Consider the following 14580-nt stretch of genomic DNA (forward strand, 5'->3'; position numbering starts at 1 on the left):
TTCTAAAGGAACTTCTGTACACAGTGAACTAAAGGCTTATAATGACACGATCAGCTGAGTGGGTAGATAGATCCATGTGGTTTAACATGTACAGACAGATAGGCAAAGACAAAAGAATATGATGATAGATACATTATTAAGGTGCACACCTTAGCTATTATATATGAAAACCACCAGAAGTGGGGAACACATGTATCTCTGTTGTCTAAGGGCCCGATTCGCAAAGGGGCTCCGCACTTGTGGTGGAGGCCCCGTCGTCATGGGGGGGGTCTCCACACTCAGGCGGAATCTCAGCATTGAGAATTCTTATTACAGAGATTCCACCCCGAGTGCAGAGACACCCGCACGAGTGCGGAGGCTGTTTGTGAATTAGGCCCTGAGTGTATGGTCCTGATGAGGTTCCTTAAGGATGGCAGTAAGGATGATCTTGAGTCTTCGGTGCTTTGAAATTGAACCATTGGCAATCTGCTGATGGGAGCCGCTATGAAAAGACCTGTCCTAGGGACCTCTAAAATGGCTCTACATCTAAGGAAGCATGCAGCGGAAAGTTTCTCCTGTGATTTTTTTTCGTTAAGCCTTTCAGTACAGCTCCAGGAGATAAACATGCCAGGTAAGGAACCTAGGAATCATTTGTGGCACTGATCTGTAATTTCTGATACAAGCCAACAGTGTGAGCAAGGGTTTCACCATACAGCTGTGCATGCTGTCGATAGTCCTCCCTCTCCAACAGACTGCACTCAGGTACAGCCGAGAAGCTGCCTGGTAATGACGTAACTCTGAACATGTACCACGGCCAACACAGGCCTTCCAAAAGGCTAACAAACTGCAGAGACTTCAAAACCTATCTGGCTGGATATTCTTCCATCCATGGGAATAACATCATGTGAAATCAGCCCTGAAAATCCTCCACGGTCTTCTGGTGTCATCAAAGAGCAACTTAAAAGTGTACTTTCAATGTGTGTGCTTGAAAGATGAACAGAGAGAGAGTCTTTGTGGCAAACATTAGTGATCCAAATATATCTAGAAGCAGTTTTCAATTGTTTAAGGGGGTGGCGGACCTTCCACAGCTTAAATAGGCAGTAGTATTTGTGTCTGGTCAACCATTTTTATGATTTAGGACCTGATTATGGTGCTATGTGGGCCCTTTCTGACTGCTGAGGTCAGGAAGATTCCCCCTGCTGTATTACGATGCAACAGCTGCTACAGCCGTGGTCGCATCTACAGCAGAGCACATATCCCCGAATATGTCACTGCAAATGCGTACAATATCACAGAAAACATGTGAATTGTACACACATGCATGACATATGGGGAGAAGCCTTGTGCACCATGTACCCCATTGCTGGAGTGTGGCAAAATGTGCACAGTCCAGTCAATGAGGAGACATACAGCAAAATTCCAGTGCCCACAAGATCGTAGTCATCGGGGTGCACCTGCTCAGGTGTAGGGATCCTCGGTGGAGACTGCTGGAGACAAGCGGATCTGGATGAGAGCGCACCCCCAATTCCATCATTTCTGATGACTGAAGGCAGTTGGTCGGACCGCTGCGGTCGGGTCGTTGGAAACCCACATCGTAATCCGGACAGTGGTCGCAGATCCCTGTACTGCCCTATGGATGCTTTTTTTCTTCGACCACCATCTTGATGGTGGGAAAAAGCTGTCGGAGTCGGCTGTCTTTCAGCGGTCTGTTGGAGTACAGGATGCATGCATCGAAATCCGGGGTTGGACCAACCGCTTCCGAAGAGACTGCGTGGGCCAACCACCTCCAACAGAGCTGCAGAAGTTGGTCCGACCAGCATCGGGATCAGGCCCTTAATGTCAAACTCTGAGGGGGTGTTTGGCGAATGCCAGAATTTCCAAGAAAAGTCATTGATTGGAGAAAGATAAGAAATTGAAAAGTGTCACTGGGATGTAGCATTTGAGCTCAGAAATGTTAAATTCATTTTAATTTTATTTTCTGTATGAAAGGACCACCAAGCCCCAGTTTTTTAACATGTATTTTATCGTTGTTGTTGTACCTAACAATGCATTGTAATTATTCTTATTAATCAATCAATAAAAAAATGATTCTTTTTAATACAGGGCGGCATGCACAAGTCCTCAATGTGCAAACGCCTGCATCTGAAACTCAACTACATGTCAATGATAAACCATAGTATTATGTCTCCGAGATTGCGGAGGACTAAACACTGGAACACTCCAAAATGTCACCTAAAGGGACTAGCTAAACTACCTACTCTTCATAAAACGTCTCAAATCAAAACAATTCAAACAGCCATGTGATGAGGGTATTGAGCCAAGAATGTTGGGAGGCGAGAGGTAACTTTATATACATGACTATTCTGAAACGGATGTATGACATTACAACGCATGCATTTACATCGCATGCCTTTACAACGTAAGTATTACAACGCAGTCCATTACAACACATAGTGCTTTGGGGTGCTGGATAGTGAATAGTTTAATTTACTATTCCAACTCCAGTCCCCGTGGACACTAGGGAAGGTTATTGGATCGTAAATTAACCTATTCCCTATCCTAGAGCGCCCCCAGAGCAATGCGCTGTAATAGTTTGCGTTGTAATGGTTGCGTTGTAAAGGCTCTGCGATGTAAAAGTTGCGTTGTAAGTGTTGTTCACCTTCTGGAACATCAATAAGGCAATGTGCAACGTTTTAGAAAGTACCCGAATGAACAAATGTATATGTATTGATGAATTAAGGAGGCAGTAATGTTTGACAGACATGAATAGTGCATACGTTGAAGCAGCCTTGTACAGAAGGGCAATATGAGGGTACATTATTTAGCTGTGTGCTTTAGTGGAGTTCTGTAACTAAACAACTCAAATAATCGGCTAATACTCAAGGACTCACACATTTTGTATACAATTTTGTTCCTTTCCTTTCACGGTTTTTAGTGCTGTTCTGGTATGTTGATGCATAGCAACAGGGTTTATCTCTGTTAGACATTTCTATTTTAAAACACTGCTTATGCGAACTGTGATGATCTTGTAGAATATGCTTTGATCGTGTTCATGGAAAAATATGTTAGCTTCCGAGAAATAGTCCATAAAAAAACACAGACCTGATTGGTATGCTCATGGAATGCTTGTGGTATTTAGAAAGACTGAAAATACAGAATTGGTTAGAGCAGAGAACATGTTTTGTATAAGGATATTTGAAGGAAATGCCTTGAAAGGTGTAGCTAGTAATGTATGTCATTTTTAAGAGACAACCTTAGAATGATGTACTCTCCTTGAACAAATAGCGAATTGAGCATTAGATTTTTTTGGGAAGAAATATTTTCAGAGGGCTTTGCTCTGCCTTTACAAACGGTGAGGAAGTCATAGCCCTCTTAATGAAATATGAAACATTTTGCTTAGGTGATGAGACAGGCGCGCCTGGGTGTAAGTTGTTGAGATCATGGGTGAAACCAAACAGAAAGGACCCACCTGAACCTGACCTGATGTGAGTGCCATGCGTAAAGGTGTCAGTGTTGGATTCCCTCTTGCATAGCAGAATGCCTAGGAGAGTGGTCACAGCATGGGGAGATGAGATGAGAAACAACCTTTACAACGCAACTTTTACAACGCACTACCATTACAACGAAACTTTTACAACGCCACATCCATTACAACACATGCAATTACAACGCAACCATTACAACGCATGACATTACAACGCCCACCACTACAACGCATGTCATTACAACTCAGTCATTACAACGCATACCATTACAACGCATAACATTACCATCCAACACTTACCCTACTGTTGCACCCCATGGAGTTAGAATAGTAGTTTTTACCCCTACACTATCCAACACTTACCCTACTGTTGCACCCCCTGGAGTTAGAATAGTAATTTTACCCCTACACTATCCAACACTTACCCTACTGTTGCACCCCCTGGAGTTAGAATAGTAATTTTTACCCCTACACTATCTAATACTTACCAAACATGCAATGTAATGTTATGCGTTGTAATGGTATGCGTTGTAAAGGTATTATGCGTTGTAATGGAATGCGTTGTAAATGTAGTTTTTAAAATTTCGTTGTAATGGCATGCGTTGTAATGGAATGCGTTGTAATGGATGTTGCGTTGTAAAAAATGCGTTGTAAAGGTATGCGTTGTAAAAGTGTGCGTTGTAACGTCATACATCCGATGAGATGTGCCTGTGTGAATCAGTCAACTTTCCAATGGTGAGGGCTGTGGTCAGAGACATTTTAAGGCATGGGCAAAGTGGGCTCCGGCCCTGGGCCCCAGTCTTTCTGGGGGGCCATGATAGAGCCGGCTCTGTTCTGTGCAAAGTCTTGCCCTGGTGACCTTTAATAATTCGTAAATACATTGTTTTAAATACCTTTTTCCTTTAATATATTTTTAATGTGGGTCATGTGTGAGAGTCTATTACAGACATTTTGCAGACAGATGTGTATGTGCTTAAAAAAAAGTTTCTTTCACATAAAAACAGGACCTCACATATGAGAAATGGGAGGGTGTCACAGAGATTATTTGCAGTAATATGAGTGAGATACTGCTGTGTTACACTATTGAAAACACATGTCACTATCCCTTAATATTACATGTGAACACATTTAGAATCTGGACGTTTGTGCCTGTGCACTGTTTGTGACCTGGCCAAACAGGGCACGAAAGAGATGGAGCTGGATCATAAATTCAAAGCTGTTCCGAACAGGGGCTCCCAAAATCCTTAAGATGTCCCTTTCCGTGACAGTTATATAAATTGTTCCTCATCATTGAGACACAAGTGTTTATTTTTGTATGGATGCAGGGATTAATTTGAGCCATTGCTTGCGGATTGGACCCACCAGCACTCATTATTGAAAACCAGCCCTTATATTTCCTCATCATACTTTCACCCAAAACAAAAGAGAGAACAACAGAAAAGAGCAAAAGAAAGATGAAGAGAAAGAAGGAAAAACAGTACCAGAGGGTGAATGCAGGTTTTAAAAAAAGAACTTCCAAGAGTGAGATGAAGAGGCAGGGAGAGCCTGGTGGGGGATGGAAGAGACATGTGATGGAATGAAGACTACCGAGCCTAAGTATTCTGAACCTCCGTTATTTCTAGCACTGGCCATGGGCTTCTGAGTAAAAAATGGACCCTAGCACTTATTTTTTTACAAATTAAGCAGTGGCAGATGTGCTAAGCTCATGAGTTCATATGATAACCAAGAATGTAGAATGACTTGGCCTAAGGAAGACCATCAAAGCAGTGCCGACTCTCGGCTCTCAATTTGGGAGTGAAAGTTGCAGTTTTGGGCTGCGAGGGAGTGGGAGAGTGAAGAGGGTGATGTAAGTAGAAGGTCGAGCATATGTGGGTCCACTGTATCTGAAAAGGAGGATGGGAGCGTCATATATATAGCAGATGGTGTGGGTGGCTGTCAGGAGGCCTGGTATTTATTTATATACGGAGATGGATGTGGGAGCGATTTTTCAGAGGGTAATAGGAATGGGTGGTGTAGGTAGGAGTGCGCAGAAGGTGGTAACGGTGAATTGAGGTCACCAGGCAATTTCTGATTGAATTTGGGCAGAGGGTGATGGGGGCCAGAAGGCCAGGCATTTGTTGGTCCACTTTATTTGAAGAGGGGAGTTGGGGGCAGCATATATAGTGGGTGCGTGGCAGGAGGCCTGGTATTTTTTTATATTTGGTGATGCGCGTGGAAGTGTTTTTTTCAGAGGGTGATAGGAGTGGGCGGAAAGAGGCCAGGTATCTGTTTTTAGGTTGAGCCTGGTCAGCGCATGCGCTGCTCTGCGAGGCATGCTGTATTGAGGTAGGGACTTGCAGCTCCGCCCTCTCTCAGCCCATATTTTTCATTGGCTTGTTTCATTGTCCACTGTAAACCGTGGCTGTTCATTGGTCAAAAGGCTTAGTAGTCCCTCCTTAGTACTGCCTTGTCTCATTTTGTAACATCTCATGGTGACGCCCCCTTTTGCATGTGTTGTTGCTCTGTAGGCTTTAATTACAGCCTACGAGCACTATTTTCTCAAATAGCTTTGCCCTGCCTGCAGGCAGGACTCACTCTCTTCATCACGCTTTTTAGGTCCCGCCTACGCAGCGCGCATGCGCTGCATAGGAGGGCCTTTAGCCATCGCTCTGCTCATTTTCAAGCACACACTCGTGCTTGTGGCTGCATCCACCTTGAGGGAGCGAGCCGCGCGCAGCCACAAGTACGAGTGCAGTGCTTGAAAATTAGCAGACTGCGCGCACACGGACGCACGCACTCCTCCCGGGCTCACCTCCTGCTCCCCCTCTCGCTCGCGTGTGCACCACTTCACACAATCTACATTCTGTTTGCTGGCAAATCGGATCCGAAATACAGGCATCATAATCCAGTTTACACCACCGTCCAACCCACAAGTGTATGTATAAAACCGCTGCAACACGTAAAGTGACTTCCCTCTACTTAGCGCATGATCCCGCACCCCTGCCGTTTCCAGACGCTATAAATCAGACGTTACTGTTAACGTTACTAGTTGTTCCTCGGAAGCAGGTGTGCCCTTGATCAAATAGTTAAAACCAGATTTAAATCATAATTGTTTTTAAATGTATTGTAGACCTTTACGGTCTCCCAAACGGAACAGGCGCTTTAGTGTTCAAAAGTGAAATGTTAGCAGCGCTAACCTCCCCATTCTCTCCCCACCCTCCGTATTGTCATTATTTTATATGTAAATGACACACTTAACTTGAGGAACCTAAAATCTTCTTCCCTTTTGCCTGTTCACTTGTTCAGCAACTAATGTTGACATTGTAAAACTCAAAATGTGGCACGAGAACAACTATGAGTTTTAACTCTCTCCCGATGGGGGTTGTGTTGCTGACTAATATAACATTCGGTTTATTTCATATGGAACAAGTTCAGCGATTCTCTGCTTGAATGCGTATTTGTTTGTGCATCTTCTCGTGTTCTCTATAATTCCCTTTCACTTATTTCAGCATCTTCCCTACGGCAAATGTGAGATCTTTCCGTTTCAGTCCTGTAAGCGACCTGTTGTACTCTACCTTTTGTCATGGTTTGTGCAGTCGTGAATGTATGGGAACCTTAATTTCACAACTGTTACGGTTTATCTTTCTTCTTTGTAACACATCAGCCTTTTTACCCTTCCTCGCCTTCTTCTGCAAAGTCTTCTTCAATGTTTCTCATCACTCAGTGCCAATTTGGTAACCCATCTCAGCCAGGCCATTTGCATCAGAATCCTTGAAAAAGCAGTTTGCAATATGGTGACTCTGTGAGCTAGTTGCAATCTTGCTTCTTCTACTCTGCAAGGAGAAAATGGACACCCCGCTAAATCCTCTCCGACAAACAGCTGCATCTGATTCCAAAGGTGCGCGAGTCCTACTTCTGTTTGTTTCTCAAGTGTCTGAAGCCTTTAACCAGGGCCAGTGGAAGTAAGCAACGCTGCGCCCTTTTCCATAGAACAATTTTGTCCTATAACAATCCCCATGTGGTAGATGATATGGGCTTTTGATCATTACAAGATGTCTGCCCTGGATTAGACGCCAGGCACTATAAGTGTATACTAGATCCTTTTTCAGCACAACAACCTCTCTAAATACGAAGTGCAACTAATATCTTGTGCTGGAGTCTTACCTTGGGTAGCATTGAATGGACAAAATGACTACAGTATTTTGTGAAATTAAATCTAGCAGCATCTGATCATAATGCCATATAATTTGAGCAGCTACATAGCAAAAAAGTATAAAAATTGTAGAAACTTCTTTTGCTTATAGTGACAGCTTCTTTTGCATCCTTTCTTTAGATTATTTTCTTGTTGGCAAATTTACCTTAAATAACTTGAATCTACAAAGAACTGTGACTTACTAGGAAAAGGTATGTTTATCTTTTGCCTTTGACATCTAACCCACCCCAATGTACAAAAAAGAATGTGTAATACTGAAATAAGTTTCATTTCTTGACCTGTTTAGAACTGCTATCCTAAACTACTACCCAAATTGAAAATAAGGATTATCAACACATTGATGAGAAGCTCATGATTATTTGGTAAGATCACATGTAGCAATCAGTCTCCTTCTTTTTAAAGTTCTTAGCACAGTCAGGACTTGATGTATAGGCACTGATATCATGTATACACCCACCAGGAATATAAGTAGAATATGAATTTGACAAGCCCAAATCCTTTTATAACTTGTTCTCTTTAAAAACAAGATTCCTCCAAGTAAAGATAAAAGTTAACAGGAAGAAAGTAGCAGAGCTTAGTTCATGAAAGTCTACAAAGGCTTTTCTAAACAATTGTCAGGGTTCTTTTTAACAAATGTAAATTGTGTATATAAAATACGAGGACAATAGGTCATAAATAGGTGTGTTCTTTAGTCTTTGAAGAGTCTGTTATAAGGATCGTCCTTTAGCACTCTTTGTAAATATGTAGTATTGTAATAAATTGTTTTTTAAAATTGTAATTTAGTGTATATATATTATATTAATTTTATGTATGTATGTACATTGTTTGTAGCCCTGAAGAAGTCCGTGGAGGACGAAACGCGTTGGCTACATGTTTCGAAGAATTCAATAAAGATTGAACATCAAAAAATACATCCAACGACTCTGCTACTGAATAATCATTGTGTCAAAACTGAAATTTGTATATCATTGTTTTCTCTATAATATTTGTTTTGTGTGCTGGATCAGCTTTGTTGAAATTACAAATTAGAGCATAAAAGTTTTCTTTTCTGTTCATGGAGATTGAGGGGTAAAAGAATCTCCGATCCGTGTCACCAAAAAATTGATAAGGCGAGACAAACGATAGGTGCAGTCGTGCATATAACCCCTTTCCCCGTTCTATTAAAAAAATTATCATAATCCAGTTTACACCACCGTCCAACCCACAAGTGTATGTATAAAACCGCTGCAACACGTAAAGTGACTTCCCTCTACTTAGCGCATGATCCCGCACCCCTGCCGTTTCCAGACGCTATAAATCAGACGTTACTGTTAACGTTACTAGTTGTTCCTCGGAAGCAGGTGTGCCCCTTGATCAAATAGTTAAAACCAGATTTAAATCATAATTGTTTTTAAATGTATTGTAGACCTTTACGGTCTCCCAAACGGAACAGGCGCTTTAGTGTTCAAAAGTGAAATGTTAGCAGCGCTAACCTCCCCATTCTCTCCCCACCCTCCGTATTGTCATTATTTTATATGTAAATGACACACTTAACTTGAGGAACCTAAAATCTTCTTCCCTTTTGCCTGTTCACTTGTTCAGCAACTAATGTTGACATTGTAAAACTCAAAATGTGGCACGAGAACAACTATGAGTTTTAACTCTCTCCCGATGGGGGTTGTGTTGCTGACTAATATAACATTCGGTTTATTTCATATGGAACAAGTTCAGCGATTCTCTGCTTGAATGCGTATTTGTTTGTGCATCTTCTCGTGTTCTCTATAATTCCCTTTCACTTATTTCAGCATCTTCCCTACGGCAAATGTGAGATCTTTCCGTTTCAGTCCTGTAAGCGACCTGTTGTACTCTACCTTTTGTCATGGTTTGTGCAGTCGTGAATGTATGGGAACCTTAATTTCACAACTGTTACGGTTTATCTTTCTTCTTTGTAACACATCAGCCTTTTTACCCTTCCTCGCCTTCTTCTGCAAAGTCTTCTTCAATGTTTCTCATCACTCAGTGCCAATTTGGTAACCCATCTCAGCCAGGCCATTTGCATCAGAATCCTTGAAAAAGCAGTTTGCAATATGGTGACTCTGTGAGCTAGTTGCAATCTTGCTTCTTCTACTCTGCAAGGAGAAAATGGACACCCCGCTAAATCCTCTCCGACAAACAGCTGCATCTGATTCCAAAGGTGCGCGAGTCCTACTTCTGTTTGTTTCTCAAGTGTCTGAAGCCTTTAACCAGGGCCAGTGGAAGTAAGCAACGCTGCGCCCTTTTCCATATAATTAGGTGTTTAACGCACTTGCCACATATCCACAGCCGGTCTCCGAATATGCAGATTTCAACATCTACTTAATATGGCTCAGGAGGTATTTTTTAAAAGTGCTAGACACGGTGTTGCACAGTGGTTGGTTAGTTGCACACATTGACTGCCAAGCAGTTACCTTCTGATTGCTTAATGAGGTACAATTTTTGGGACACTTTATTAATATGTGTTAAATGACGATGTATCGAAATATCACAGAATATGGTGCATTCTGCTCCATAATATGGGTTTCCGTGCTGCATAATTTAATTAGCTATGCCGCATAATCTGGCCATATAATTCCTGTTAGCTGCCTTTAATCTGCCTCCTTAATGTTTGGTTTATTCTGTCTCTAACACGGAAAAACTGTAATCTTCAGCGTCTCTAAACGTGTGGCTGTTCACTTGGACCTTTCCTGCTGATCTTTAATGTACCCCTCCCAGTCCCCACTGACAGGCTGCACTTCAGTGCCCTCCTTCTCACTTTCAAAACCTGCATAGCTGGAAGTGTCATGAGCCCTAAATAGCACAGCAGAATCAAAGTACTGTACACGCCACCTTTAATGCCAGTTCATTGCCCTCTGCACACAGTTAATCTCTATAGCTGGCAAAAACTCGCTGCTGGTGTCTGGTGTGATCTGCAGTCCACGAGTTCAAGCCCCAGGGGGGACCACACCAGTCTGTCATCCTCCTTAGGTTGATTCATCGCAATACCCTTTGGGTAATGGTGAAATCTGTTATTTACTGTGGTTAGAACTTTTGGTATTAAACTTTACGTAACACAGAATAATGAACGCGTGCTTTGCACACACCCTAAACATTATCTAGAATATGTAGTAACCATGGAATTAGCCCCCCATTTCTTCTGATTTCTTTTTGTTTTGCTTTGACCATTATGACCATTTCCAAGCAGGCATATGTCTGTGTCACATTTAGGAGGGTACTTTGAATGGGCTTATACTCCATCGATATTGGGCTGCTCTAAAGTACCTTGTTCCCTGCCCCATGAATTCAAGCTAGCCTGGCTGATGAGGGGTGTTACCCTGAAACTGGTCCCAGGATGCTTGTGTCCGGTCCAGAGAAGGTCCTGGCTTGGCAGTTCGGGTTGGATTGGCATAGCCAATATGCCTCGCCTTTGGGACCTTATAAGTGTTTAGTTATCCAGCACAATATCCTTGGTTCCACAACATCAACTGTTGCATGGCTAAACACTTATAAGGTCCCAAAGGCGAGACCTATTGGCTATGCCAATGCTTGTTTTATTTTTATAGCAAACATTTGTAATGCAATAGGTCTCGCTTAAGCGAGAGTTTAAGCTATTGGCATTGTAAATGACCATGCCTTTTATTTATCTGCTTTAAAAACAACACATGAATAAAAGGTATTGTCATTTACAATGCCTATAGCTCAAACTCTCATAAATGCAAGACCTATTGCATTGCAAATGCTTGTTAAAATGCGTGGGGGGGATATTTATTGGGGATGGTGCAGTGGGTCGCAGGAGTTTTCTTTTTTATTATTTAAATATTATATATGTTTCCACCATTAGTCCTCTGCTCTTGGGTACATGTTAGAAGCAGGAGCATATCACTGGGGTAACAATATACATCGTAATATTATAGGTAGGATAAATGTGACTAAAGGGGATTTGATTTACCTAAGAGTTCTGAGTGACATCACAGACAACTCAAGTTTTTCTCTTGTCTATTTAATGACAGTCATTACCTTTATATAAATCTATATCTAAAAGTGACTCATTATATATGCTAAGTGATTTGGTAATTGGAAAGATGGGTTCAGTTACCACAAATTATATCTTTAGGTATCTATGGAATTTTAATTAAATCAAATTAGAAACACTGTAGTTTGAGGGAATAATTAATTTTAAGAAAACAGAGGTGTTAGTAGGGTAAGGATCAAACCAATTGTTGAAGGTGACATATGCAAAATGTGAAGCACAGTATCAAAAGCCTCTCCAGCGGTTGCATGACATTTGCTGTACAGATTTTAAATGTGCTTCTTGTTTATATTGAAAGAAGCGAACCATTCACAGTAATGGGTCTGCTCAGACAATCTAGGTGAACAAATCATTTCTCAATCTGCAAATGTTTGACCATAATAGAAGAAAATACTATCCCACTTTGACGTGAATCAATTGCAACTGATTGGTTGAGATCTCTGCTCCTTACAGAGAGTATGGGCGGGCTTATCCATAAATTGTACTTACCACCACCAAAGGGCGCCCAGATGACTCGACGGATGGATTTCACCCAGTCCTCCATGTCGTTCTGTGTACTTGCCATAAGTAGGTAGGTCTCATGGTTAGCAGTCATCCGCTCCCGGTCTCCTCCTGAAAAAGAGGACCAACATTATGAATGTCCATAAACGCGACCCATTCTAAGTGCATTCTGTTCAATTAGAGGCTGCTAAATCACAAAGTGGTTGGCAGAGAGCTTTCCCTCAAGGAGGCATATGCCAACCTGGTTATCTTTCTTTCCCATCTCTCATTTCGAAAAAAGGTTAGTGAATAGAACTCGCAATCTGATTCCAGAATTAGATTATCTTCTTGCAGGGAGTAACAGTGACGTCCGCCATGAACGGTGCATCCCCTGCACTTGTCCCCTGCATGTCACTGGCGAAGAGGCGACACTATCACATGGTAGCAACTGCAGCGACTTGCAAACAAACCAGGAACAGGTGACTCACTGGCCATCTGAGCACGTTTGCAATGTTCCAATTTCAGAACCAACCCAATTTTCCAGGACAGCTGCAGACCTGCACGGGGCGGCCCGACTCAAAATGCCGGTTCAATTGCTTCGAGTAAACGTTACTTAAAAATCTATTATAGGTGCATTTTAATTTCAAGCATTGTCTTTAAAAATGATCACATTAATTACTTGCCAACCCAGGAGGAATTAAGAATATGAGAAACGTTATTAAAAGGAATTCCGTTCTAATTTTACTATGCTCAGGAAGAACTGGCCACAATGCCTGCTCGCCTCAGACTGAGGCCGCTGTGGCAGGAGCAAGGACCTGATTTAGAGTTCCGCAGACGGTTTATTTACTCTGATACAACGGATCGATTCTGTGTATATACAGAGCATGTGGAGAGTTATTTGAAAGTAAGAGCAATGTCTGGACCTAAGTGCAAAACCTCAAATTCCAGCCTTTTCTACCATCCCTCTCCCATGCACCTTATCTCACAGCTGATCTCGGGCCCCAGCCCCATATCAGCCACCATCCACCTCCACTTTCATTATTTCCAGTAAAAAACTTTAGTAAAATCACCTTCAAACTTAAAACATTGATTATAGCAGTAAATATAATTAGCACGCACTTTAACATATGAAAGCTAGGGGTAGGGTTTTTAGTGTAAACAGGAAGAATGGCGCTCAGACTAATTTGCGTAGTGTAAAATATGCTTAGACTAAGTACAGTGCTGCCAGGTCGGGGGAATTACCCAATAACCTCCAAAAGTGTATGAGTCAAAAAACCCATACTAGAAATATGAGCACAGTCCCGGGCACACGTGGTGGGGGTATGACAATGGTATTAAAGTCTCATCTGGATCAAAATTGCTGCGGTCGACACAGTATATTGTTCAGAATTATTTAATGAAGCAACAACTAAATACAATCAAACAACCAGCCGACATGTGTTTCGTCACAAGGAAATTATCCTGTGACTCTTCAGGGCTGTTTAGCGTGTGTAAAGAAAGGAGAGAAGGTCCCACAGAGCCGGTGAAGATTCCAAACCGGCCAGGGGTACATGGTGGACTCGATTGTGAACGATGGAGTAGAGTGCAGAAGGCAACCTGGTGAGTGGTAGAATCGACTCAGGTGCCACGTACGGATGAAGGTTGAGGGTGCGGGAGTGTAGGCCGCAAGGGGGGAAAAACTTGCGGAGTCCGAATGTGCAGAATGGATGAGTCGGGGCAGGTACGCCTTGCCTGGGTATAGTATGCGAGGACCATCCAGTGTCTTGTGGAGGGGCGAGAAGGTTGGAGCGCCATGAAGCGGCAGGGAAGTTGTCAGCCTGAGTGAAAAGTAGTCATGGCCATCCAGGATGCTGGGCGAGCGGGAGGGCGGGTGCACCAATCTGCTGTAAGCGAGGAGAAGGCCGTGAGACACTGGCTTCGTTACAACATCCGGATGCGGGAGTTGCCACGGAACCAGTGTCTCACGGCCTTCCCCTCGCTTACACGGCGCATATTAACATATGTTCCACAGTTGCCCTAATGACCTCACTGCTAATTAAATACACAAAAACAGAAAGGCCATGACAGGGCCGGCTTCAGCGCTAGTGCAAAAGTCTTTTTTGGCGCCCCACCAATGACCTCATTCTCCTCACATACCATTACTAACACCCTCCAACAGTGCCCTTCATCTCTCATATGCATCTTTATTTGTTGTATAGCACTGCTTATATCAGTGTAGGGTGTCACAATACTTTACATCATGCACACATTATACAGAGACAATGAATCATACACGTATGTAAGTCAGTCTATAGGGAATGTCACATAAGCCAATGAGGATTACAAGGTGTAGGAATCACTTGTCATCCATACTGGTGGGCACTATATTTTAAGAGGGTTTGGTCTGGAGAAGCACAAACTCAGGATATAACGAGTACTCCA

General features: G+C 42.5%; 1 protein-coding gene across 2 annotated transcripts in view; it reads right to left on the reverse strand.

Annotated features, from left to right (window-relative positions):
• The window catches only part of ARHGAP24 (Rho GTPase activating protein 24), a 1758332-nt gene that overhangs the window by 262907 nt on the left and 1480845 nt on the right, over positions 1–14580 (reverse strand). For both annotated transcript variants that reach the window (XM_078676289.1, XM_078676291.1), the window contains one exon: positions 12169–12291. In XM_078676289.1, coding sequence (XP_078532415.1) covers positions 12169–12291 — 123 coding nt within the window. The remainder of the gene's footprint in view (positions 1–12168; positions 12292–14580) is intronic.

The sequence above is a fragment of the Lissotriton helveticus genome, chromosome 2_1, assembly GCF_964261635.1.
Source record: "Lissotriton helveticus chromosome 2_1, aLisHel1.1, whole genome shotgun sequence".
NCBI classification, from domain to species: Eukaryota; Metazoa; Chordata; class Amphibia; order Caudata; family Salamandridae; genus Lissotriton; species Lissotriton helveticus.